General features: G+C 39.8%; 4 protein-coding genes across 6 annotated transcripts in view; 2 read left to right on the top strand and 2 right to left on the bottom strand.

Annotated features, from left to right (window-relative positions):
- LOC143210863 (uncharacterized) overlaps positions 1–2,378 on the top strand; it is a 33,718-nt gene extending 31,340 nt beyond the window's left edge. Inside the window, exon 6 of the mRNA XM_076428102.1 lies at positions 228–2,378. Coding sequence (XP_076284217.1) covers positions 228–581 — 354 coding nt within the window. The 3' untranslated portion in view covers positions 582–2,378. The remainder of the gene's footprint in view (positions 1–227) is intronic.
- On the bottom strand, positions 147–5,166 carry Mif2 (mitochondrial translation initiation factor 2). Of its 3 annotated transcripts, none has more exons than XM_076428086.1 (12): positions 4,976–5,158; positions 4,600–4,696; positions 4,208–4,527; positions 3,980–4,140; positions 3,315–3,541; positions 2,970–3,240; positions 2,644–2,897; positions 2,107–2,377; positions 1,874–2,038; positions 1,640–1,780; positions 993–1,178; positions 147–453 (listed from the first exon to the last, which is right to left on the bottom strand). In XM_076428086.1, the coding sequence occupies exons 1-11, from the start codon at positions 5,011–5,013 to the stop codon at positions 1,006–1,008; spliced, it is 2,118 nt and encodes a 705-aa protein (XP_076284201.1). In that variant the 5' UTR covers positions 5,014–5,158; the 3' UTR covers positions 147–453; positions 993–1,005. The 3 variants fall into 3 exon arrangements, with proteins under 3 accessions (XP_076284201.1, XP_076284203.1, XP_076284202.1); XM_076428088.1 differs by having other exon boundaries at positions 4,883–5,043; XM_076428087.1 differs by lacking the exon at positions 147–453 and having other exon boundaries at positions 859–1,178; positions 4,976–5,166.
- A 5,707-nt stretch (positions 5,167–10,873) lies between these two features.
- Positions 10,874–14,619, top strand: LOC143210865 (beta-1,3-glucan-binding protein 2-like). Its single transcript, XM_076428103.1, has 4 exons — positions 10,874–11,391; positions 11,475–11,891; positions 12,646–12,873; positions 12,967–14,619. Exons 2-4 carry the CDS (start codon positions 11,873–11,875, stop codon positions 13,194–13,196), a joined length of 477 nt encoding a protein of 158 aa, XP_076284218.1. The 5' UTR covers positions 10,874–11,391; positions 11,475–11,872; the 3' UTR covers positions 13,197–14,619.
- Positions 14,620–16,766: 2,147 nt separating this feature from the next.
- On the bottom strand, positions 16,767–22,763 carry LOC143210505 (uncharacterized). The gene is made up of 6 exons (XM_076427400.1): positions 21,407–22,763; positions 20,858–21,146; positions 18,289–18,388; positions 17,464–17,778; positions 17,247–17,402; positions 16,767–17,111 (listed from the first exon to the last, which is right to left on the bottom strand). The coding sequence occupies exons 1-6, from the start codon at positions 21,726–21,728 to the stop codon at positions 17,058–17,060; spliced, it is 1,236 nt and encodes a 411-aa protein (XP_076283515.1). The 5' UTR covers positions 21,729–22,763; the 3' UTR covers positions 16,767–17,057.
- Positions 22,764–23,098: the final 335 nt, after the last annotated feature.

The raw sequence follows: 23,098 nt of genomic DNA, 5'->3' as shown, positions 1-23,098 counted from the left end.
GTCCTTAAATATTTTTAACATGTCCGCATCAAATCCGCAGTCTACATATATATATAATGTATCAATGGATATTTCTCCAAGTTTAGTAAGCGAGTGGCTGTAGATTGTCCATGTACGTGTTTAAAAAATTCGGGCACATTAAAACGTATTTACGAATGAAATTTAATTAGTCTAGTTCATGATCTAAGGTAAGAGGATATCTACAAATGTTCTGACATCATTTACAGGACTGCGAGGGAGGTCTGGAAATACAAACTCCACATGGAGAACGGTGGGCACGCGTTGGACATCTTCCGGGCGCCATTTTGGTGAACACTGGCGACATCCTGGCAAACTGGACCAAGAATCAACTTCCAGCGCTGAGACATCGAGTTGTTGTGCCAGAACACTGTGGTCGAGGTCGTCATTCCATTGCTTTCTTCGTTCACCCGGACGACAATACACCCATCGAGCCTTTGGACACGAAAATCGCGATACCTAATCAAGAACCAGCGCCTTGTCGTTTGCAGAAAAAAAAACGCGGCGTACTGACAGCGTATCATCATCTGCAACGTCGACTTCGAGAAACTTATGCCTCTTAACGTTACTGATGAATATATAAAATGTTTTTTTTCCCCCGCGTCGAACCTAAATGATCTTAGTAACATTATCATTGACCGTTAAAAAAACGAGCGACGTGACACACAGCGACGATAGAGAGAGAAAGAGAGAGAGAGAGAGAGAAAGAAAAGCATGATTGACCTATCGATCATGAAATCATAAATCACGCCGTTCCAAACGAGACAGAATTCCGTTGATAACTTGTAAGAAGCTGCGATATGTTGCATCACAATGGCAATAATAAAGAAATTTGTACTTACAGTTTGTAACAAAGGCATTTTATAAACGAGTGATTTAGATTTCCCAAAGTATAAAGAAAAACGGATAGAACGTATTTCTTCTATTTTATATTTAACAGATATACTGTTTTCTTTTTGTAATGATTTGCATACCAGAATATCGGGCTTAGAAACCGGGATCCCAGTTGATCGTTTGAGGCATTTTTCGTAATGTGAAACAGACTAAAGTATCCCCAGGTTGGAAGATCAAAGTCGGATCGTCCAATTGTAGACCGCATTCGACGCTCTCTTCTATTCTCAACACCTCGTCTTTCAAGTGTCTCATCGACACCACTCTTCCTGCGAGAAAAGTATTCACATATTAGAATTTCATTCTTGACTGACACGCGTACTATACAAGTATTATTTTAATGTTCACCGAGCAATCGAGAGAAAACGAAAAATAAAGATGAAACACGACAATTTAATGTTGCCTTTTCTATCTCACTTTGAAAACATGAAAGACTGTCTTATTTAAGGAGTCACGGAAGCAACAGCTTCAGCGCAAATCCTTTAAAAGCGTTAGCACTAGGTTCTTTGTCACGTAGTCGCGTGGACTAGAGTGTAAACCTCCGATTCAAAAGTTTTTATACTTGACCATGTGAAAGAAATGATTCGAATGTATGGTTTTCTGTATGTTTTCGTTCGATACAATTTAGTCGAAAGTATCAGACCGATTTTCAAAGGTCCATTCAATTTTAACATGATTGTACAATTCGAAAAATTTGAATAACCACACTGTATCACTAGAAATTACTTACCTGTATAAATAATTTGGTTTCCCCTAATTACATGGAACATTTCAGATTTTTCAAGGACACCTTTTGTACAACGACAACCAGCAACCTTTACTTTCTTCTTTTTATCGTTAATCTGGAATTCTTGCAGTACTCTGGCTTTGCCTACATTCAATGCAAACAAGAAAACGTTATCAATGATATTTTACATGTGAACAAGAATTTGATTATTTTTGTGTACAGATATATTAACGATACCTAACACTTCTTCGACATCAACTTCAGGTAAAATATTATTGATTTCTTGTTTGACATCGTCCACAAGTTTGTATATCACGTTGTAATTTCGAATTCGTACCTCTTTCTTGGTTGCATCGTCTTCTATTCCACGAGATATGTTCACATTGAAACGATAAATAATTGCTGAAAATATATAAATTGTACAAAACAATACATTGCATCGGAAATAATATGCATATTATCATGATTACCATTGAAAGTCTCCGCTAGTTCTACATCGGACTCGGTAACAGCTCCCACTCCGTAATGAACAACGTTTAATTTACACAAATTGTCCTCTGTGTACGTATCAAAAATATTTAAAATTGCTTCAACACTGCCAGCAACGTCACCTTTTATAATACAATTAACTTCTAAACACTTCTTTTCCTCTTTTTTCACACGAGTCGATGTTTTCAATGTTTTATACTTAGGATGAAACCTTCCAAGCGTCCACTTCAGGTGCAGTTGACGTTTATATTCCTGTCATTGTAAACCATGTGTAAATGGCTTTTGAAAATATTGTGTCTCAATAATTATTTAAGTGGTCTAAGTCATATATTTCTTATTCCGAGATGTTTAAAGGAAAAGGATATTAATCTAACGGTTCATTTTTCACAATATCGTAAAAATTACATTGAATTCAGTTAGCCTAAAACAATGTGAAGTGAAATAACTGATAAACTCGTTAATATAAATTTTGACTTGGACCACTTTCTTAAACCATGTATAATTCGAGCGTATATTACCAAAAGATGTTCTTCGTATTTTTTATTAGCAGCATCGTGATGCTCCTTAGCCATAGATTCATTACGCATAGATTCTCTATAATTCAAAGCCGAATGCAACTCTTGCTCATTTTGTGCTTCTAATATCTCAGCTCCAACCGGAGGTAATTCTCTCCAGCCAATAATTTGAACCGCTTCTGATGGTTTGGCTTCTAAAACCGTACGACCGGTTTCGTTGAACATGTTTCTCACTTTGGCCCATGCTAATCCTGATACTGTTCAAACAAATGAACTCAGTTAAACCTAAGGTAACGACGAAGAAAATCCGCACTCTTCTCATCTTTTACCTAACAAGCAACCTTTCTTCAAAGTTCCACGTTTAATTAAAGCTGTTACTAATTTTCCACGACCCGTGTGATTAGCGCATTCAATAGCAACGGCCTCCACTAACCCAACAGGATCTCCTTTCAAATTCATTATTTCAGCCTGCAAAGCTATAGCTTCCGTTAAAGTTTGCAAATTACTGCCCTTCAAAGCCGATATGTTGACGGATTGTACATCTCCACCAAGGTCTTCGACTACGATGCCATGCTCTGCGAGCATCTGTTGCGTTCTTTTCTAAAACAAAAATTTATTTTGTGTCAAACTCCATTTGCAACGTTTATCATGCGTGTACATCAAATATATATTACAATGTCTGCAGCAGGTTTGTCAATTTTGTTGATGGCTACAATAATTGGCACTTTCGCATCTCTTGCCATTTCTATACTTTGCAAAGTTTGTTCCTTCACCCCATCGTCGGCTGCTACTACCAATACTACAATATCTGTTGCGTGTGCACCTCTGTATCGCATGGCAGTAAACGCAGCGTGACCAGGTGTGTCCAAAAATGTTACTCGTTCTCCAGTCTTCAGTGTTACTGAAAAGATAATATTTATAACTAGACTGCATTTATGAAAAAATTGATTGGGTGAGATATAAAACAGTAAAAAATTACAAAAATTTAAGAGCATTGTAATATTATTCTTCATGTAACAGAATCATTGGGGATAAAATCTATTTTTCTTCTGTTTCCCACAATCAATGCAGAAAATTTTCCTTTTGCATAAAGATTTGATAAATACAATCGAACTGATAAATTTAACTTTTAATTACTCGCATAGCGTATTTAGAATCTCAAAACTTTATATTTAGTGTTTCGAGCGCAAACAAAAGTGTCAACTACACTAGCAAATATCTATTTTGTATTAAAGCAGTGGTTTTATTGAATAAAAATCGATTTATGTTGGGGTTGTATAGAATTATACAGAAAGCGGTGTGCGAGTAACTGAAGATTAAACATTTATATTAAGCGTACCATCGAAGGCTCCAATGTGTTGCGTAATTCCACCAAATTCTGTATCGACGACCGATGTATTACGCAAGGAATCCAGTAAAGTAGTTTTACCATGATCAACGTGTCCCATTATCGTCACTACTGGGTGACGTTTCACTAATACAGATTCATCAGCTGGAGGACTGTACAACATTTAGTATTATGGTAGACAGAAATTTGAGTAGTATAAAAGTATCGATGCCACACTACCTTCTAACAATGTTCTTATATTTGACTTCTTCTTCGACTTTCATGCCCGGTCTTGGAATAGTTTTAGTTTTATAACCAAGCCTTTTCAGAATGTCGCATACCAGATTGGAGTTTACTAAAATGCTATTTGGATTAGTGTATCTTGCTATACCCAGCATGTTGAGAACGTTCATTATATCTTTAACGTTTCTATTCGCGCAATTGGCTAATTCTTTTATCGTTATATTTTTCCATACTTCTACCACAGGAATCCTTTTCCGTATCGGTTGTTTAATTACGTACTCTTGTAAATTTCCTTCTTTCAACATTGTTGTCACTTTCTGAAAATCAAATGTATCGTATTCTTTCTCGTAGAAGCGAACAACTGACATATAATTGTGTTAATATTATACCATTTCTTCCTTCGTCATCCTTTGTTTATAATATCCCGGTGTACTGTGGTAACATTGATGCTGGATATACGTCTCTATCATCAATTGCCTTGACAAACTGTAAAGATTACATAAAAGTTCAAACTGATCGTCACGAATAAAACTTCGTTTACAAACTGTTTGAAACAAGTACTGATTTAGGGGAACAATATAGTTTAGAAATGTTAGTTATAGTCACGTTATAAAACTTGAATATTCTCTTATGAAACTAGGTTATTTATATGCGAGAGGACAGTGATTATACTTCTTATTAGTTTAGACAGGTGTGTGGTTACGTAAATATTCTGGGCATCCATATATACAAGTCCTTGTACTTCATATTAAAGATTAAACTCACATAAGTCGAGCATATGATCTACTCATGGAAGTTGCCATGTTTACGACTCCATTTGTAATGTAGCAGTTTGCAGTGCTCTGACGTCTGAGCCCCGAGTTAACTCAACTTGTATTTCGAGTTTCGATACTATCGATATCGCATTCGACTGTCGCGCTGGTCTGACTTTTTCTGAGCTTTTGATTTTTTCAGAAACGCTAGTGCTGCACCGTCTATCAAAAACCTGTTCACCTGTTCCTCGTTAGCATGGACTACAAGCCAGGTGTCTACATTAGCAGAGAACCTTCCATGATGTATGAGATGATTCTATCACAGACGACGTATAGGACACAAATAAGATTAGTACAGACATTGTATCATTTCTGTGTACACTTTATGTATGAATCCATTAATGAATAAATAACAATGTAATAAAGAAGCGTATGTCTGCGTAGATATTTATTGAACCACCTCCTTCGCTGTCATATTCTCCTAATATAGAACTAGATTTTTGAGATTTTCGAAAATTTTCGCCAATTTTCGGTCGTCTGACTTGTCGTTCACTTGTACTACTGAAATTCGAATACCTCCTTCGACATCATGTTCTCCTAATACAAAGTTCAATTTTCGAGATTTTCGAAGACTTTCGAGCGTCTGACTTGTCGTTGAGTTGTACTACTGAATTTCGCATACCTCCTTCGACATCATGTTCTCCTAATACAAAACTCAATTTTCGAGGTTTTCGAAAAATGAATCGGGGGGAATACAAGTACCCCCTCTCTGATGACCAGAGTAATATGTGACACGTTGCGCGACGAGAATAGAGTGAGGCAGAGTGAGGCAGTGAGGCGAATGGAAGACACGTTGCGCGTGCGCGATAGGTCGCGATAGGGACTGAACGGTGGAATAGGATAGTGGAAGGGGATAAGGTGGAGGGGGAAATGAGGTTGCCGGCAACCTCATCTGGCCACACTGACTGGCGGCGTTTATGTTGACAACAACTCTTGGATGAAATGAATTGAACGATTGAATAAATCAACACTTCAAATATATATTTTAAACTTAACAACGTATTGATACAAGTTCATGATTTTATTTCATTATTATTTCGCGACACTCATGTTCATGATAATTTGTGTTCTCCCTATCGTGATTTTCTGAGTTCTGTCGATGCTAGTCGTGTTCAGTCTATTTCTATTGTCAACTCAAGTACATAAAATACTTCCTCCAGTTTTATTCGATGGTTGTTCGTAATACGGAGAGAAACGCCATGGAACTTTTTACAATCTGTTAAAAAATGGTGAAGTATCTTTGTTGTAGTATTTGACCGTGGAATGCAATTTTGCTATTTTTAGGTCATCATCGTGCAACTGACTACTCTATTTTTTATTGATCAATTGAAACAAACGGGTTTGCTTACTTCGCTAAAACCGAAAAGAGTGAATTTATAAAATTTCCCAGCCATTAAATACTGCGGTTGTTGTCCGTTCAACATGCAGATTACCAAAGATTTTCTGTCACGGGCTGCAATGTCCGTCCAATCGGTGTCGTAAAACGCATCACCTACGTTCAGCGACTAAACATTATAGTTATTTCAATATTAGCGTGCATATTAGTGTAAATGTATAAATACGAACCTCATATAAAAGCTGCTCGCCAATGTAAGAGTACAAATATAACCAGGCTGCCACGAGGACGGAATACAGACAAAAATTAACGAAAGCTGCCGTATCGTTTCCAAGTGTCTGTGTAATGTCAAACATATTCACTATTCACGTAACACAAATTGTACATTTTTACTGTACTTACTGGAGACTAAGAAATATTAACTCGAATACATTTACAAGGGAAATCCCTGTACTGGTGGGGATACAATTTCAAAACAGTTACGGTAGAGACCTTTGTGACAGTTACGGAGATAATGCTGTATTCTTTTACATAATATGCAATAGAATTTCAATCGAACATAATAACAAAGAGAATTTTGAAACCGTATGTTTCTAGTTTTTGACGCAGACACAGAGTATAACTAATATTCAGGCTACTCTTTATTATTCTCTATGCAACCTATTAATGTACACATGTGCTTTAAAGAGGTTCTATTACGTACGATTATCAGCACGTATATAGAAACGCCCAATCTGAAGCTACAATTCAGATATTCTACCAGAAGGATATTTTTAAAACAGTCATTTAGAAAACCTGACATCCTGAAACACACACAACGATTATTAATACATACAGGATGAATCCGACTACGTGTTACACATGTAAACGGTTCCATCGAAAGTTGCTGTCTGAACACTCGTGGTTCACCGATTGGTATGGATATGGATAATCCAAATCTATTGATTTGGTATGAATTTGACACCAAACTTTGTAGCCAAATACAACTGTAATATCAGATGATTGCACAAGTTCGTACCCGTAATAAATAAAGCTTTATTAATCAATTATGTATATAGTCACAATTTTGTTTTTTTTAAAAATTTTTTACCTCCGCGCCGTGCGGCACAGTGTTACGAGTCAGGGCTGCGAGCAGCACGAAGTGGCCGGCGAAGGGTTGTTACTCTGGGAATATGGTCTCAATTTGTTAGTTAAGGTACGCGGACGAACCCAATGCGAAATTGGGGAGCAGCTAGGATTATAGACATCTAGGAATGGAGTCAAGGGCAGACGAACCTGATGCGAAATCAGGGGGCTGCTAGGAGAGTGAAACTTCGTGAACGAACACAATGCGAAATTGGGGAGTCACAAGAGCGACGCGCAGACGAACCCGATGCGCAACCGGGGAACGCTAGGAGGTTGTAGAACAGCGCGGACGAATCCAATGCGAAATTGGGGAGCCACTGGGAGGTTGGATGAAAGCACAGACGAACCTGATGCGAAATCAGGGAGCTGTTAGGATGCGGACGAACCCAATGTGAAATTGGGGAGCCACTAGGTTGGATAAAGGTCGCTGCACACTAGACCGTTCCGCACCATCGCCGACCAGCGTTTTCAGTGGCGCTCACCACTATAACGGTCTGGGTTAGGTCGTTCGACGGGTTACCGCGCGGCGAACGGCCACGCTACTAGTGAGCGCCACTGAAAGACAAGGTGCTCTGTGATGTCAAAAGATAAGTGTTAAGATAATTTCAAAATGGCTGACACGGCAACTGACGCCAAACACTACGCCATTACACACTTTTTTGAACAATAACTTTTTAATCAATAAGTATAACAAGTGTAATCTCTACTGAAAATAAAAATTGTCTACATCGATTGCAAGAAATAGAAACTAAATTGAATGTTATTTCTTCCCTGAATGATTGTTTTTAAATTTTTCAACCATTTTGAATTTCATCTACTCAATTTTTTTGTAAATGCATAAAGATCCGCAGTCTAATAATAACTAATCACAAGCGAGGTAAATATAAATTATGTAAAACTAGCAGTACTACCTTAAAATGTTGTAAATGTGATCGATTTATATGTAAAAAACATTTTGCAACCTGCATAATATGCGAAAGTTGTTAATCTTTAGAATCAAATATCGATTCCTAAAATAGTTAATACATAATACTATTATTACTTTATTCTTCATTGTAATACCTTAATAAAACATATAGAATAAACATCTGTATCTCAAATACAGTTTATAATTGATTATTTTTAATTGATTCTTTCATATTGATTATTTGATACAATGCTAAATTCTTTGAAATTATCCTGTCCATTCTTTTCGTGTACTGTGTACATGGCGCACCCACTGATCCCCCTCACCCTCCTATAAGCCAAGCCCCAAGCGTAGGCATTGTCGATGAGCATAGCTTATACATCTTTTGAAAATGTGACGTCACAGAGCACATTATCTTTGCCGAAGGGAAAACTATCTGTGCCGGGTCGATAGGTATTATATGGTCTATATACATATAAGGTATATGTATATAAGGTTTGGACAATTGGTATGTCGCGATCGAATCTGATGCGAAATCAGGGAGTCGCTAGGATTGTTAGTAGGCCTCGTAACTAGTATGGGGATTAGTGTGGGGACGTTCAATTACTCGACTAGGATATTGGACAATAATTATGGGTTTAATGAATTTGCGTTAATTATCAATGAACACAAATATATTCTGTTCTAATTGTCGCGAATGGATTGAATTTAGAACATAAAGAATTGAAAGAAGATACATATTACCTAAACTAGAATGCACGGTGTTGACGCACTGGCAATGCGGGGTCTCGGAACAACTTTATCACTGCCTAATAGATTTTACACCGAACTCGCGGAATCTATACGGTTTACTTTGATACGAAAGGGAACTTTATCACGATCTCACTGGTAGTTGACTTTCGGAGATGCATCACGACGCGACACGAATCGTGACTACGATAGTACTAGTCCGCGAGAGCAGAAATGCAAGGGCTTATATACACCTGCGATGACGGGTGGTACTTATCAGTACCCTCGAAGTGAACATTCGTATTAACTAAACTAAACATCTATGTAGATTTATTCAGGGTGACTCTGTTCGTTTATCTAGGACGGTTCCTGCCAGAGATGATCTTGAACATCTGTTCGTCCTCCGTAACAACAGTTTGCTACGTCTATGAAAATCGGGTACGAACTTATGCAAACATGTTATGCAATTGTAGCCTTCGAACAACCAATCTAACAAGAATGTACGTACTCACTCCGTCAATTCCAAATGCTCGATCACCATGAGCCTTATCCTCTGCTGGAAATGCGCCGGAGATGACGTCAGGGACTTTCGAATTCGACAAGCCAACATCGACAGTCTTGCGCAAACGTGTAACGTCGAGGTGACGATGAGACTAGCTTCCGCTGCATGGCACAACGACGCATACGTAGCAGGTAGTTGATACATGTATAAGAGAGTGTACACTTTAACGTTATAGCGGTAGTCGAAAAACATGTGTAATCGAAGTGGTAGCACGAAGGGACGCGTGTTGTTCTCCGCATCTGCAACAATGTTGTTACTCGAGGAAACACTCGTTTTTTTAGAATGGAACGATGTATTTTGATTAGTGTAACATAATAGATAATTGAAAGACAAACTCAACCATGTGTTGACCTTGAAATCACCTTCGAAAAGGAGTTATTCTTCAAAAAAGCATTACTTCAAACGAGGTTTAACCAAAATCTGATTTTACAGAAAGATCCACGGAATAATTATACAACGAGGCGTCGAAATAAACATTTACCACTGGTTTAAGATTACCTGTGCGAGGATGGATCAGCAGACCGATGAAGGGACGAGCGTAGTACAAGTACACGGTGGCGCTCACAAACACTGACATGAATTTGCCGACTTTATCAGCGATGATGTTGTACTTTCGATACAATCGCTTCTCCTCGTCGCTCTCGAACGACAAAGATCCCTTAATTTCTCGTCGGATTTTCTTAAACACTATGATCAACCTTTTGTTCGTTCGAATCAGAACAAGGGAGATCAGCATCGAAAGTATGAAAGGCCATTCCGTCGCGCTTACAAGCGACGTTTGCAAATCGTGCAGATTATCGTACACATCCCAAAGTAGCATCGTCATCTCAAAGAGGAAATACGATATTACTAGCTTGAATATGTTAGGGTGGTGTTGATGCGGTAGCACACTGCCGATGGCGAATAGTCGTTCACAGTACACGAAGGAGTCCTTGATTTCGATCGAGTCGCTGCTCTGCAACGACAATTTTCGACGAACACATGTCCACGCGTGAGAAATGTAACGTTAATTATCATGTTGACATAATAACGTTGATACCTCATCCACCGGCGATGATCTGGTCTTTTGAGTCTTTCAAAATTCTCCGGAAAGTAATTTCGGAACTCCTGAACGTTAAATACTAAATACCGAAATCAGAATGACCGATTTCAATTTCAAGTTACGATTATCGAGATTGCGAAAATACATTTATGGAGGAATAGTCTTTATATTCATTTCTATGGGAGGAAGTGGGAAGATAAAGACCTCAAAGAACCTATTAACCAGCTTCCGGTAGGTAAAGTGTTAACATTAACGTTGTTACGTACGCAACGCTTGGGAACCACACTTTCATTGAGTAAACATTTGATCTTTCATCGAATTTCCTTATTCGAATCTCTCCGACTTAAATCATTTCTTTGAATAAAGTTTTTGAAGAACGAAATTCTGAAAAATCACTTCTTGGTCTGGCAACTGAGCATGGTCTCTTTAAAAACAAATGCTATTTTATGACTTTGGCGGTTTGGGACAAGCGTTTCGCACGGAACGACCAATCTGAAATCACGCCGCCTCCCTTACTGCCATCACGATGCTATTCCCGGTCTCGAAACTGAAACGACAGCAGAGTACTGTAACTGTTTTTTTATGTAGTTGCAAACACACAGTGGACACAGTTGGACAGAGTAATTCGAGCACAGAATAGAAGCAAGAGAATTGTCCTTCTATCGAAAGTAATTATAGAGAAGCTTCGCGGTACCTCGATCAAATTTTTATTTTTCATACTGTACTTCGTGCGCGTGATTACGTTTAATAGAGACGTTGCTTGAGGGGTCGGTGATAGCAATTCAACCGGTAACTGTTGCACGAATATTGAGCGGCCGAGTCCTGCAATATTGAAAAGCAGAATTATGAACTCTCAGACCTGATAGCAGTACGCTGCCACAGTGGTGCCGAACGCGAATCTAGCTGGACAAAAATCAAAAATCACATTTTCGCAGAAGAGCGCGAAACATGTTGGGATTTCTTTCTAATGAAACGGTTGGTAAGGGTCAATGATCATTTTTACTCGAAAAAGTGTTGTAAAATACTTTTAAAGCAGGTAGAAAATGAGCTTTTGCGGGTGTCAAACCATTGCACGTGCCAGTCGTGTTTCAAGCGTTCCGAACGAACATTGCCCTCGATTTTTTAGGTGCCTATTTTACTTTGTTGGATATGGATAATTCTAAGAAAGGTATGTAATGAACGATCAAAGAGAGCGTATGTGAAATATATTTTCGTTATATAATTGATAGAAGTGATAAAATAATTATAGTAATAATGAAAACAATCAGTTACACTTTCCTACTTGAATGTTTCATTGAATAACATTTCCGTTGTTTCTCGATTTTACTATAAATGCATAAAGATCCACGAATGTATCGTTGAAGGAAATAAAAGAAAAAACAAATACGTACGCAGCCTTGAAAAAGCAGAATGTAATGTTACATCACTGAGCAAAGCCAGTCAAGAATATGTGTTTAAAGTATTTTGAAAGCGAGCCGCGCTATCGTAATCATCAATCACTAAACGATTAATTACATAATGTTTAAAACTGTCTGTTACTACACAATGAACAATGAATTATTCATTAATCCGTAGAAATGAATAAATCCAATTATGTTTCATATTAGTAAAAAAGTAATTCGCCGAGCGTTAACTGCCTCAGTTGCAGATTACGTTCCATAATTATCAATATGACGTGTTTGAATCTCTGATAACCCTAATCAGCATCAGGAAAACACATTATTTAATTCTCGTATCTTCAGTTTTCGCATAAACACGTAAACAGAACGAAATATCGCCAAAAATATCACTTTATTAACTGTTTTGTCCAATCGTGTATTAGTTAAACAGATTTATTTAATATTTGTCAATATTAATGGCGAAGTCTATATAGTTTGACAAATTAAATTGATCAGCATGATAATATGCAATTTTTTCTTCAGATGAGGACGGAATAACTTTGGTTGCCTATTATGCAAAAGTTAACGACGATTTCTACAGTCTCGAAGCGGGAACAATCACCGTGGATGTTATCAAACCTAAAAATGGCCGCTGGGTTTACCAGGACCGCAGTACCAAACTGAAAATTGGAGATATTGTTTATTTATGGGAGCACGTGGTCTACAATGGTGTGGTTTACAATTTGCTAGATCAACAGCGCCAAGTTAAAGGTTCGATTTTTCTATGAAGAAGAGTACTAATCAGTAAAGTACTAATATAATTTACGCTGTTTCTAATGACTCTGAATTGTTGTCTTCTCTTAGAATTTTTCAATCCCAATGGAACCGTAGTGGGCCCCACACCTGGCGGGGGTAGCACATGCACAACTACTTCCGAAACGAACATATACTCTCGTGATACTTTCGAGATTTTCGAAAATTTTCGAGCCTCTGACTTGTCGTTGAGTTGTACTACTGAATTTCGCATACCTCCTTCGACATCATGTTCTCCTAATACAAAACTCAATTTTCGAGGTTTTCGAAAAATTTCCTGAAAAATTGTATTAGGAGGACATGATGTCGAAGGAGGTGGCACAAAATTCAGTAGTGCAAGTCAACGACAAGTCAGACGCTCGAAAATTTTCGAAAATTCAGTAGTGCAAGTCAACGTCAGGTCAGAAGGTCGAAAATTGGCGAAATTTTTCGAAAATATCGAAAATTAAACTTTGTATTAGGAGAACATGATGTCGAAGGAGGTGGCACGAAATTCAGTAGTGCAAGTCAACGACAAGTCAAACGGCCGAAAATTGGCGAAAAATCTCGAAAAATCAAGTTTTGTATTAGGAGAACATGTTATCGCAGGAGGTGGCACGAAATTCAGTTGTACAACTGTACGTTAAGTCAGACGGTCGAAAATTCAGTTGCGCAAACTTTCAGGAAGTTGTTACTCTATTTCTGCTATCGAATATTCGTATAGAGGGTGGGATAAAAAAGAACACATTAACTGTAGTGACTGATGTTCTTTATTTTTCGCTAAGAAAAGTACAAAATTAAACGTGTATGTGGTGAGAGAAGAAGAAGGTCTTTGGCAGGAATGCATCCGAGGTAGTAACACTATGCGAGGGAAGACTGTATTAACAGTCGTCAATCCCGTGTGGCTTGCTTGCTTGCTGTGGTACTGAGGAGCACTGGCGGCGTTTATGTTGACAACAACTCTTGGACGAAATGAATTGAACGATTCAATGAATTAACACTTCGTATATATATTTTAAACTTAACAACGTATTGATATGTCACGTTCTCATGCAAGAATAGCATGGAACGCGCCTCACGCGCCTGTCCCCTGAGCGGGCCCATGACGCGCCGCGCCTAACGGTACTTCTCGCCGCCGCCACTGCGCTCCCCTCCTCCACGCTCCGCACGCATAACCTTGACCTGGCCGCTAATACTATAGCAGGTAGCCAGGGGGTTTTTCGCTAAAACAGTTTCTCGCTGCAGAAAATGCACCGCAGGGGTTCCTTCAAACCCCCACAAGGTGGATACCTTTTCTCGCAGGAAAATGACCACCATCCGCATAAAAAGCGAGACGACTAGACGGCAGAGTTGGGCAAAATATGTAATTAGTTACAAATTTCGGATCACGAATAAAAGATACAAAATTTTAATTAATTAATTTTAAGGTTCGGATCCAAAAGGAACTTGATCCGAAATTTAATTAGTTATTTTTGTATCCGAAGCAGAAGGATCCGAAGCTACGGATCCATTTGTAACTAGTTAATGTAACTAATTCAAAGTTCCTTTCGGATCCTTTAAGTTCCTTTTGACCAGCTCGAGGCTTGAATGAACACGTTCCGAGGCCCGAGGGTCGGGCCCCGAGACCTGAGCCCAGAACACAATAGCAGTTCAATAAACACGGCCGGGGAATCGCCCGGCCGTGTTTATTGCACCACTCGGCCTATGCCGCCGAGGCACCGATGATGGGCAGAAAAATTGAATTAGTTACTTTTTCCAAGACATCTTTTCAACTAAAAGCAGCAACCAGTGACCGAACTCTATCGAATTTAGACTTTTCTTAATCGGCAGAACGCCACGAATTGGCTCGTGTGACTTTCGTGAGGGCAGCACGGGAAATAAATAAGTTCAGCATTCGCTCCTTTGCGGTAGTAGGCCGAGCTACCTGCCTGACCGGGCGATCGCCCGGCCGTGTTTATAGCACCACTCGGCCTATGCCGCCGAGGCACCGATGATGGGCAGAAAAATTGAATTAGTTACTTTTTCCAAGATATCTTTTCAACTAAAAGCAGCAAGCAGTGACCGAACTCTATCGAATTTAGACTTTTCTTAATCGGCAGAACGCCACGAATCGGCTCGTGTGACTTTCGTGAGGGCAGCACGGAAAATAAATAAGTTCAGGTTTCACGTGTCAGGGGTTTCATGCCGAGCTACCTGCCTGACCGGGGGATCGCCCGGCCGTGTTTATAGCACCACACGGCCTATGCCGCCGAGGCACCGATGATGGGCAGAAAAATTGAATTAGTTACTTTTTCCAAGATATCTTTCCAACTAAAAGCAGCAAGCAGTGACCGAATTCTATCGAATTTACACTTTTCTTAATCGGAAGAACACCACGAATTGGCTCGTGTGACTTTCGTGAGGGCAGCACGGGAAATAAATAAGTTCAGCATTCGCTCCTTTGCGGTAATAGGCCGAGCTACCTGCCTGACCGGGCGATCGCCCGGCCGTGTTTATAGCACCACTCGGCCTATGCCGCCGAGGCACCGATGATGGGCAGAAAAATTGAATTAGTTACTTTTTCCAAGATATCTTTTCAACTAAAAGCAGCAAGCAGTGACCGAACTCTATCGAATTTAGACTTTTCTTAATCGGCAGAACGCCACGAATCGGCTCGTGTGACTTTCGTGAGGGCAGCCATCATCGGTGCCACGGCCGCATAGGCCGAGTGGTGCTATAAACACGGCCGGGCGATCGCCCGGTCAGGCAGGTAGCTCGGCCTACTACCGCAAAGGAGCGAATGCTGAACTTATTTATTTCCCGTGCTGCCCTCACGAAAGTCACACGAGCCGATTCGTGGCGTTCTGCCGATGAAGAAAAGTCTAAATTCGATAGAATTCGGTCACTGCTTGCTGCTTTTAGTTGGAAAGATATCTTGGAAAAAGTAACTAATTCAATTTTTCTGCCCATCATCGGTGCCTCGGCGGCATAGGCCGAGTGGTGCTATAAACACGGCCGGGCGATCGCCCGGTCAGGCAGGTAGCTCGGCCTACTACCGCAAAGGAGCGAATGCTGAACTTATTTATTTCCCGTGCTGCCCTCACGAAAGTCACACGAGCCGATTCGTGGCGTTCTGCCGATTAAGAAAAGTCTAAATTCGATAGAATTCGGTCACTGCTTGCTGCTTTTAGTTGGAAAGATATCTTGGAAAAAGTAACTAATTCAATTTTTCTGCCCATCATCGGTGCCTCGGCGGCATAGGCCGAGTGGTGCTATAAACACGGCCGGGCGATCGTCCGGTCAGGCAGGTAGCTCGGCCTACTACCGCAAAGGAGCGAATGCTGAACTTATTTATTTCCCGTGCTGCCCTCACGAAAGTCACACGAGCCGATTCGTGGCGTTCTGCCGATTAAGAAAAGTCTAAATTCGATAGAATTCGGTCACTGCTTGCTGCTTTTAGTTGGAAAGATATCTTGGAAAAAGTAACTAATTCAATTTTTCTGCCCATCATCGGTGCCTCGGCGGCATAGGCCGAGTGGTGCAATAAACACGGTCGGGCGATTCCCCGGCCGTGTTTATTGAACTGCTATTGTGTTCTGGGCTCAGGTTTCGGGGCCCGACCCTCGGGCCTCGGAACGTGTTCATTCAAGCCTCGAGCTGGTCAAAAGGAACTTTAAGGATCCGAAAGGAACTTTGAATTAGTTACATTAACTAGTTACAAATGGATCCGTAGCTTCGGATCCTTCTGCTTCGGATACAAAAATAACTAATTAAATTTCGGATCAAGTTCCTTTTGGATCCGAACCTTAAGATCACGAATATTAGTTACTTATCTTTTAGTTGGATCCGGATTTAGTTACTTTTTATTTAAATACTGCCCAACTCTGCTAGACGGGTATCAGTTAGACAAACAGAATACAAGTCGAGTGTTCGAGCCAAGTTTTTTTTACCCACCTCGAGAACAGGTTGCCGCTCGTCTGTTCTCAACCTTAAGTTACAGGCTCTCCCCAAAAGGAAGCCATAGCACGTAACAGATACAAGTTCATGATTTTATTTCATTATTATTTCGCGACACTCGTGTTCATTATAATTTGTGTTCTCCCTACCGTGATTTTCTGAGTTCTGTCGATGCTAGTCGTGTATTTCTATTGTCAACTCAAGTACATAAAGTACTACCTCCAGTTTTATTCGATGATTGTTCGTAATACGGAGAGAAACGCCATGGAACTTTTTACAATCTGTTAAAAAAATGGTGAAGTATCTTTGTTGTAGTATTTGACCGTGGAATACAATTTTGCTATTTTTACATTATCATCGTGCAAACTAACTACTCCATTTTTTATTGATCAATTAGAACAAACGGGTTTGCTTACTTCGCTAAAACCGAAAAGAGTGAATTTATAAAATTTCCCAGCCATTAAATACTGCGGTTGTTGTCCGTTCAACATGCAGATTACCAAAGATTTTCTGTCACGGGCTGCAATGTCCGTCCAATCGGTGTCGTAAAACGCATCACCTACGTTCAGCGACTAAACATTATAGTTATTTCAATATCAGCGTGTATATTAGTGTAAATGTATAAATACGAACCTCATATAAAAGCTGCTCGCCAATGTAAGAGTACAAATATAACCAGGCTGCCACGAGGACGGAATACAGACAAAAATTAACGAAAGCTGCCGTATCGTTTCCAAGTGTCTGTGTAATGTCAAACATATTCACTAGGTGTGTGCGAGAACCCAAAATATCGGGTCGGGTCGGGAACACGAAATTTTTTCGAGATCGGGACGGGTACCCGAAAATTTCGAGATTCTCGAATTTATCGGGATTCCCGAAAATTTCGAGAACCCAGTAATCATTCATATTCGGTTTAATAAATACTTTCATAGTTTCGGATTTTTTATTCTAGATGTTTTCGAAATTGAAAGAATGTTGTCCATCGCGAATTCTTTTCAAGAGTATCTCATGTCATATTCTCGAAATTTTCGAGAACCCGACTCGACCCGACTCGACCTCTTCTCGACTCGTCCCGACCATCGGGTTCCCGATATTTCGGGTTCTCGCACACCCCTAATATTCACGTAACACAAATTGCACATTTTTACTGTACTTACTGGAGACTAAGAAATATTAACTCGAATACATTTACAAGGGAAATCCCTGTACTGGTGGGGATACAATTTTAAAACAGTTACGGTAGAGACCTTTGTGACAGTTACGGAGATAATGCTGTATTCTTTTATATAATATGCAATAGAATTTCAATCGAACATAATAACAAAGAGAATTTTGAAACCGTATGTTTTTAGTTTTTGACGCAGACACAGAGTATAACTAATATTCAGGCTACTCTTTATTATTCTCTATGCAACCTATTAATGTACACATGTGCTTTAAAGAGGTTCTATTACGTACGATTATCAGCACGTATATAGAAACGCCCAATCTGAAGCTACAATTCAGATATTCTACCAGAAGGATATTTTTAAAACAGTCATTTAGAAAACCTGACATCCTGAAACACACACAACGATTATTAATACATACAGGATGAATCCGACTACGTGTTACACATGTAAACGGTTCTATCGAAAGTTGCTGTCTGAACACTCGTGGTTCACCGATTGGTATGGATATGGATAATCCAAATCTATTGATTTGGTATGAATTTGACACCAAACTTTGTAGCCAAATACAACTGTAATATCAGATGATTGCACAAGTTCGTACCCGTAATAAATAAAGCTTTATTAATCAATTATGTATATAGTCACAATTTTGTTTTTTTTTTTAATTTTTTACCTCCGCGCCGTGCGGCACAGTGTTACGAGTCAGGGCTGCGAGCAGCACGAAGTGGCCGGCGAAGGGTTGTTACTCTGGGAATATGGTCTCAATTTGTTAGTTAAGGTACGCGGACGAACCCAATGCGAAATTGGGGAGCAGCTAGGATTATAGACATCTAGGAATGGAGTCAAGGGCAGACGAACCTGATGCGAAATCAGGGGGCTGCTAGGACAGTGAAACTTCGTGAACGAACACAATGCGAAATTGGGGAGTCACAAGAGCGACGCGCAGACGAACCCGATGCGCAACCGGGGAACGCTAGGAGGTTGTAGAACAGCGCGGACGAATCCAATGCGAAATTGGGGAGCCACTGGGAGGTTGGATGAAAGCACAGACGAACCTGATGCAAAATCAGGGTGCTGTTAGGATGCGGACGAACCCAATGTGAAATTGGGGAGCCACTAGGTTGGATAAAGGTCGCTGCACACTAGACCGTTCCGCACCATCGCCGACCAGCGTTTTCAGTGGCGCTCACCACTATAACGGTCTGGGTTAGGTCGTTCGACGGGTTACCGCGCGGCGAACGGCCACGCTACTAGTGAGCGCCACTGAAAGACAAGGTGCTCTGTGATGTCAAAAGATAAGTGTTAAGATAATTTCAAAATGGCTGACACGGCAACCGACGCCAAACACTACGCCATTACACACTTTTTTGAACAATAACTTTTTAATCAATAAGTATAACAAGTGTAATCTCTACCGAAAATAAAAATTGGCTACATCGATTACAAGAAATAGAAACTAAATTGAATGTTATTTCTTCCCTGAATGATTGTTTTTAAATTTTTCAACAATTTTGAATTTCATCTACTCAATTTTTTTGTAAATGCATAAAGATCCGCAGTCTAATAATAACTAATCACAAGCGAGGTAAATGTAAATTATGTAAAACTAGCAGTACTACCTTAAAATGTTGTAAATGTGATCGATTTATATGTAAAAAACATTTTGCAACCTGCATAATATGCGAAAGTTGTTAATCTTTAGAATCAAATATCGATTCCTAAAATAGTTAATACATAATACTATTATTACTTTATTCTTCATTGTAATACCTTAATAAAACATATAGAATAAACATCTGTATCTCAAATACAGTTTATAATTGATTATTTTTAATTGATTCTTTCATATTGATTATTTGATACAATGCTAAATTCTTTGAAATTATCCTGTCCATTCTTTTCGTGTACTGTGTACATGGCGCACCCACTGATCCCCCTCACCCTCCTATAAGCCAAGCCCCAAGCGTAGGCATTGTCGATGAGCATAGCTTATACATCTTTTGAAAATGTGACGTCACAGAGCACATTATCTTTGCCGAGGGGAAAACTATCCGTGCCGGGTCGATAGGTATTATATGGTCTATATACATATAAGGTATATGTATATAAGGTTTGGACAATTGGTATGTCGCGATCGAATCTGATGCGAAATCAGGGAGTCGCTAAGATTGTTAGTAGGCCTCGTAACTAGTATGGGGATTAGTGTGGGGACGTTCAATTACTCGACTAGGATATTGGACAATAATTATGGGTTTAATGAATTTGTGTTAATTATCAAAGAACACAAATATATTCTGTTCTAATTGTCGCGAATGGATTGAATTTAGAACATAAAGAATTGAAAGAAGATACATATTACCTAAACTAGAATGCACGGTGTTGACGCACTGGCAATGCGGGGTCTCGGAACAACTTTATCACTGCCTAATAGATTTTACATCGAACTCGCGGAATCTATACGGTTTACTTTGATACGAAGGGGAACTTTATCACGATCTCACTGGTAGTTGACTTTCCGAGATGCAGCACGACGCGACACGAATCGTGACTACGTTAGTACTAGTCCGCGAGAGCAGAAATGCAAGGGCTTATATACACCTGCGATGACGGGTGGTACTTATCAGTACCCTCGAAGTGAACATTCGTATTAACTAAACTAAACAGCTATGTAGATTTATTCAGGGTGACTCTGTTCGTTTATCTAGGACGGTTCCTGCCAGAGATGATCTTGAACATCTGTTCGTCCTCCGAACAACAGTTTGCTACGTCTATGAAAATCGGGCACGAACTTATGCAAACATGTAATGCAATTGTAGCCTTCGAACAACCAATCTACCAAGAATATACGTACTCACTCCGTCAATTCCAAATGCTCGATCACAATCAGCCGTATCCTCTGCTGGAAATGCGCCGGAGATGACGTCAGGGACTTTCGAATTCGACAAGCCAACATCGACAGTCTAGCGCAAACGTGTAACGTCGAGGTGACGATGAGACTAGCTTCCGCTGCATGGCACAACGGCGCATACGTAGCAGGTAGTTGGTACATGTATAAGAGCGTGTACAATTTAACGTTATAGCGGTAGTCGGAAAACATGTGAAATCGAAGTGGTAGCACGAAGGGACGCGTGTTGTTCTCCGCATCTGCAACAATGTTGTTACTCGAGGAAACACTCGTTTCTTTAGAATGGAACGATGTATTTTGATTAGTGTAACATAATAGATAATTAAAAGACAAACTCAACCATGTGTTGACCTTGAAATCACCTTCGAAAAGGAGTTATTCTTCAAAAAAAGCATAACTTCAAACGAGGTTTAACCAAAATCTGATTTTACAGAAAGATCCACGGAATAATTATACAACGAGGCGTCGAAATAAACATTTACCACTGGTTTAAGATTACCTGTGCGAGGATGGATCAGCAGACCGATGAAGGGACGAGCGTAGTACAAGTACACGGTGGCGCTCACAAACACTGACATGAATTTGCCGACTTTATCAGCGATGATGTTGTACTTTCGATACAATTGCTTCTCCTCGTCGCTTTCGAACGACAAAGAGCCCTTAATTTCTCGTTGGATTTTCTTAAACACTATGATCAATTTTTTGTTCGTTCGAATCAGAACAAGGGAGATCAGCATCGAAAGTACGAAAAGCCATTCCGTCGCGCTTACTAGCGACGTTTGCAAATCGTGCAGATTATCGTACACATACCAAAGTAGCATCGTTATCTCAAAGAAGAAATACGATATTACTAGCTTGAATATGTTCGGGTGGTGTTGATGCGGTAGCACACTGCCAATGGCGAATAGTCGTTCACAGTACACGAAGGAGTCCTTGATTTCGATCGAGTCGCTGCTCTGCAACGACAATTTTCGACGAACACATGTCCACACGTGAGAAATGTAACGTTAATTATCATGTTGACATAATAACGTTGATACCTCATCCACCGGCGATGATCTGGTCTTTTGAGTCTTTCAAAATTCTCCGGAAAGTAATTTCGGAACTCCTGAACGTTAAATACTAAATACCGAAGTTAGAATGACCGATTTCAATTTCAATTTACGATTATCGAGATTGCGAAAATACATTTATGGAGTGAAGTGGGAAGAAAAAGACTTCAAAGAACCTATTAACCAGCTTCCGGTAGGTAAAGTGTTAACATTAACGTTGTTACGTACGCAACGCTTGGGAACCACACTTTCATTGAGTAAACATTTGATCTTTCATCGAATTTCCTTATTCGAATCTCTCCGACTTAAATCATTTCCGTGAATAAAGTTTTTGAAGAACGAAATTCTGAAAAATCACTTCTTGGTCTGGCAACTGAGCATGGTCTCTTTAAAAACAAATGCTATTTTATGACTTTGGTGGATTGGGACAAGCGTTTCGCACGGAACGACCAATCTGAAATCACGCCGCCTCCCTTACTGCCATCACGATGCTATTCCCGGTCTCGAAACTGAAACGACAGCAGAGTACTGTAACTGTTTTTTTATGTAGTTGCAAACACACAGTGGACACAGTTGGACAGAGTAATTCGAGCACAGAATAGAAGCAAGAGAGTTGTCCTTATATCGAAAGTAATTATAGAGAAGCTTCGCGGTACCTCGATCAATTTTTATTTTTCATACTGTACTTCGTGCGCGTGATTACGTTTAATAGAGACGTTGCTTGAGGGGCGGTGATAGCAATTCAACCGGTAATTGTTGCACGAATATTGAGCGGCCGAGTCCTGCAATATTGAAAAGCAGAATTATGAACTCCCCGACCTGATAGCAGTACGCCGCCATAGTGGTGCCGAACGCGAATCTAGCTGTACAAAAATCAAAAATCACATTTTCGCAGAAGAGTGCGAAACATGTTGGGACATCTTTCTAATGAAACGGTTGGTAAGGGTCAATGATCATTTTTACTCGAAAAAGTGTTGTAAAATGCTTTTAAAGCAGGTAGAAAATGAGCTTTTGCGGGTGTTTGCAAAATGGTTTGTGTCAAACCATTGCACGTGCCAGTCGTGTTTCAAGCGTTCCGAACGAACATTGCCTTCGATTTTTTAGGTGCCTATTTTACTTTGTTGGATATGGATAATTCT

This window comes from Lasioglossum baleicum, chromosome 7 (assembly GCF_051020765.1).
Source record: "Lasioglossum baleicum chromosome 7, iyLasBale1, whole genome shotgun sequence".
Lineage (NCBI taxonomy): Eukaryota > Metazoa > Arthropoda > Insecta > Hymenoptera > Halictidae > Lasioglossum > Lasioglossum baleicum.
This window is presented reverse-complemented; position numbering and strand designations above follow the sequence as displayed.

Bases quoted from the DNA above. Each gene is read 5' to 3' on its own strand.
- Mif2 (XM_076428087.1), bottom strand. From the start codon at position 5,013: ATGGCAACTTCCATGAGTAGATCATATGCTCGACTTAT. The intron at 4,697-4,975 runs GTGAGTTTAATC...TAATCTTTACAG, and splicing joins AGATCATATGCTCGACTTAT to TTTGTCAAGGCAATTGATGA. The intron at 4,141-4,207 runs GTAGTGTGGCAT...AATGTTGTACAG, and splicing joins TATAAGAACATTGTTAGAAG to TCCTCCAGCTGATGAATCTG.
- LOC143210865 (XM_076428103.1), top strand. The intron at 12,874-12,966 runs GTTCGATTTTTC...GTCTTCTCTTAG, and splicing joins TCAACAGCGCCAAGTTAAAG to AATTTTTCAATCCCAATGGA.
- LOC143210505 (XM_076427400.1), bottom strand. From the start codon at position 21,728: ATGCTACTTTGGTATGTGTACGATAATCTGCACGATTTGCAAACGTCG. The intron at 17,779-18,288 runs GTACGTAATAGA...GAAAACATCTAG, and splicing joins CTATATACGTGCTGATAATC to AATAAAAAATCCGAAACTAT. The intron at 17,403-17,463 runs GTTCGTATTTAT...TATAATGTTTAG, and splicing joins GCGAGCAGCTTTTATATGAG to TCGCTGAACGTAGGTGATGC.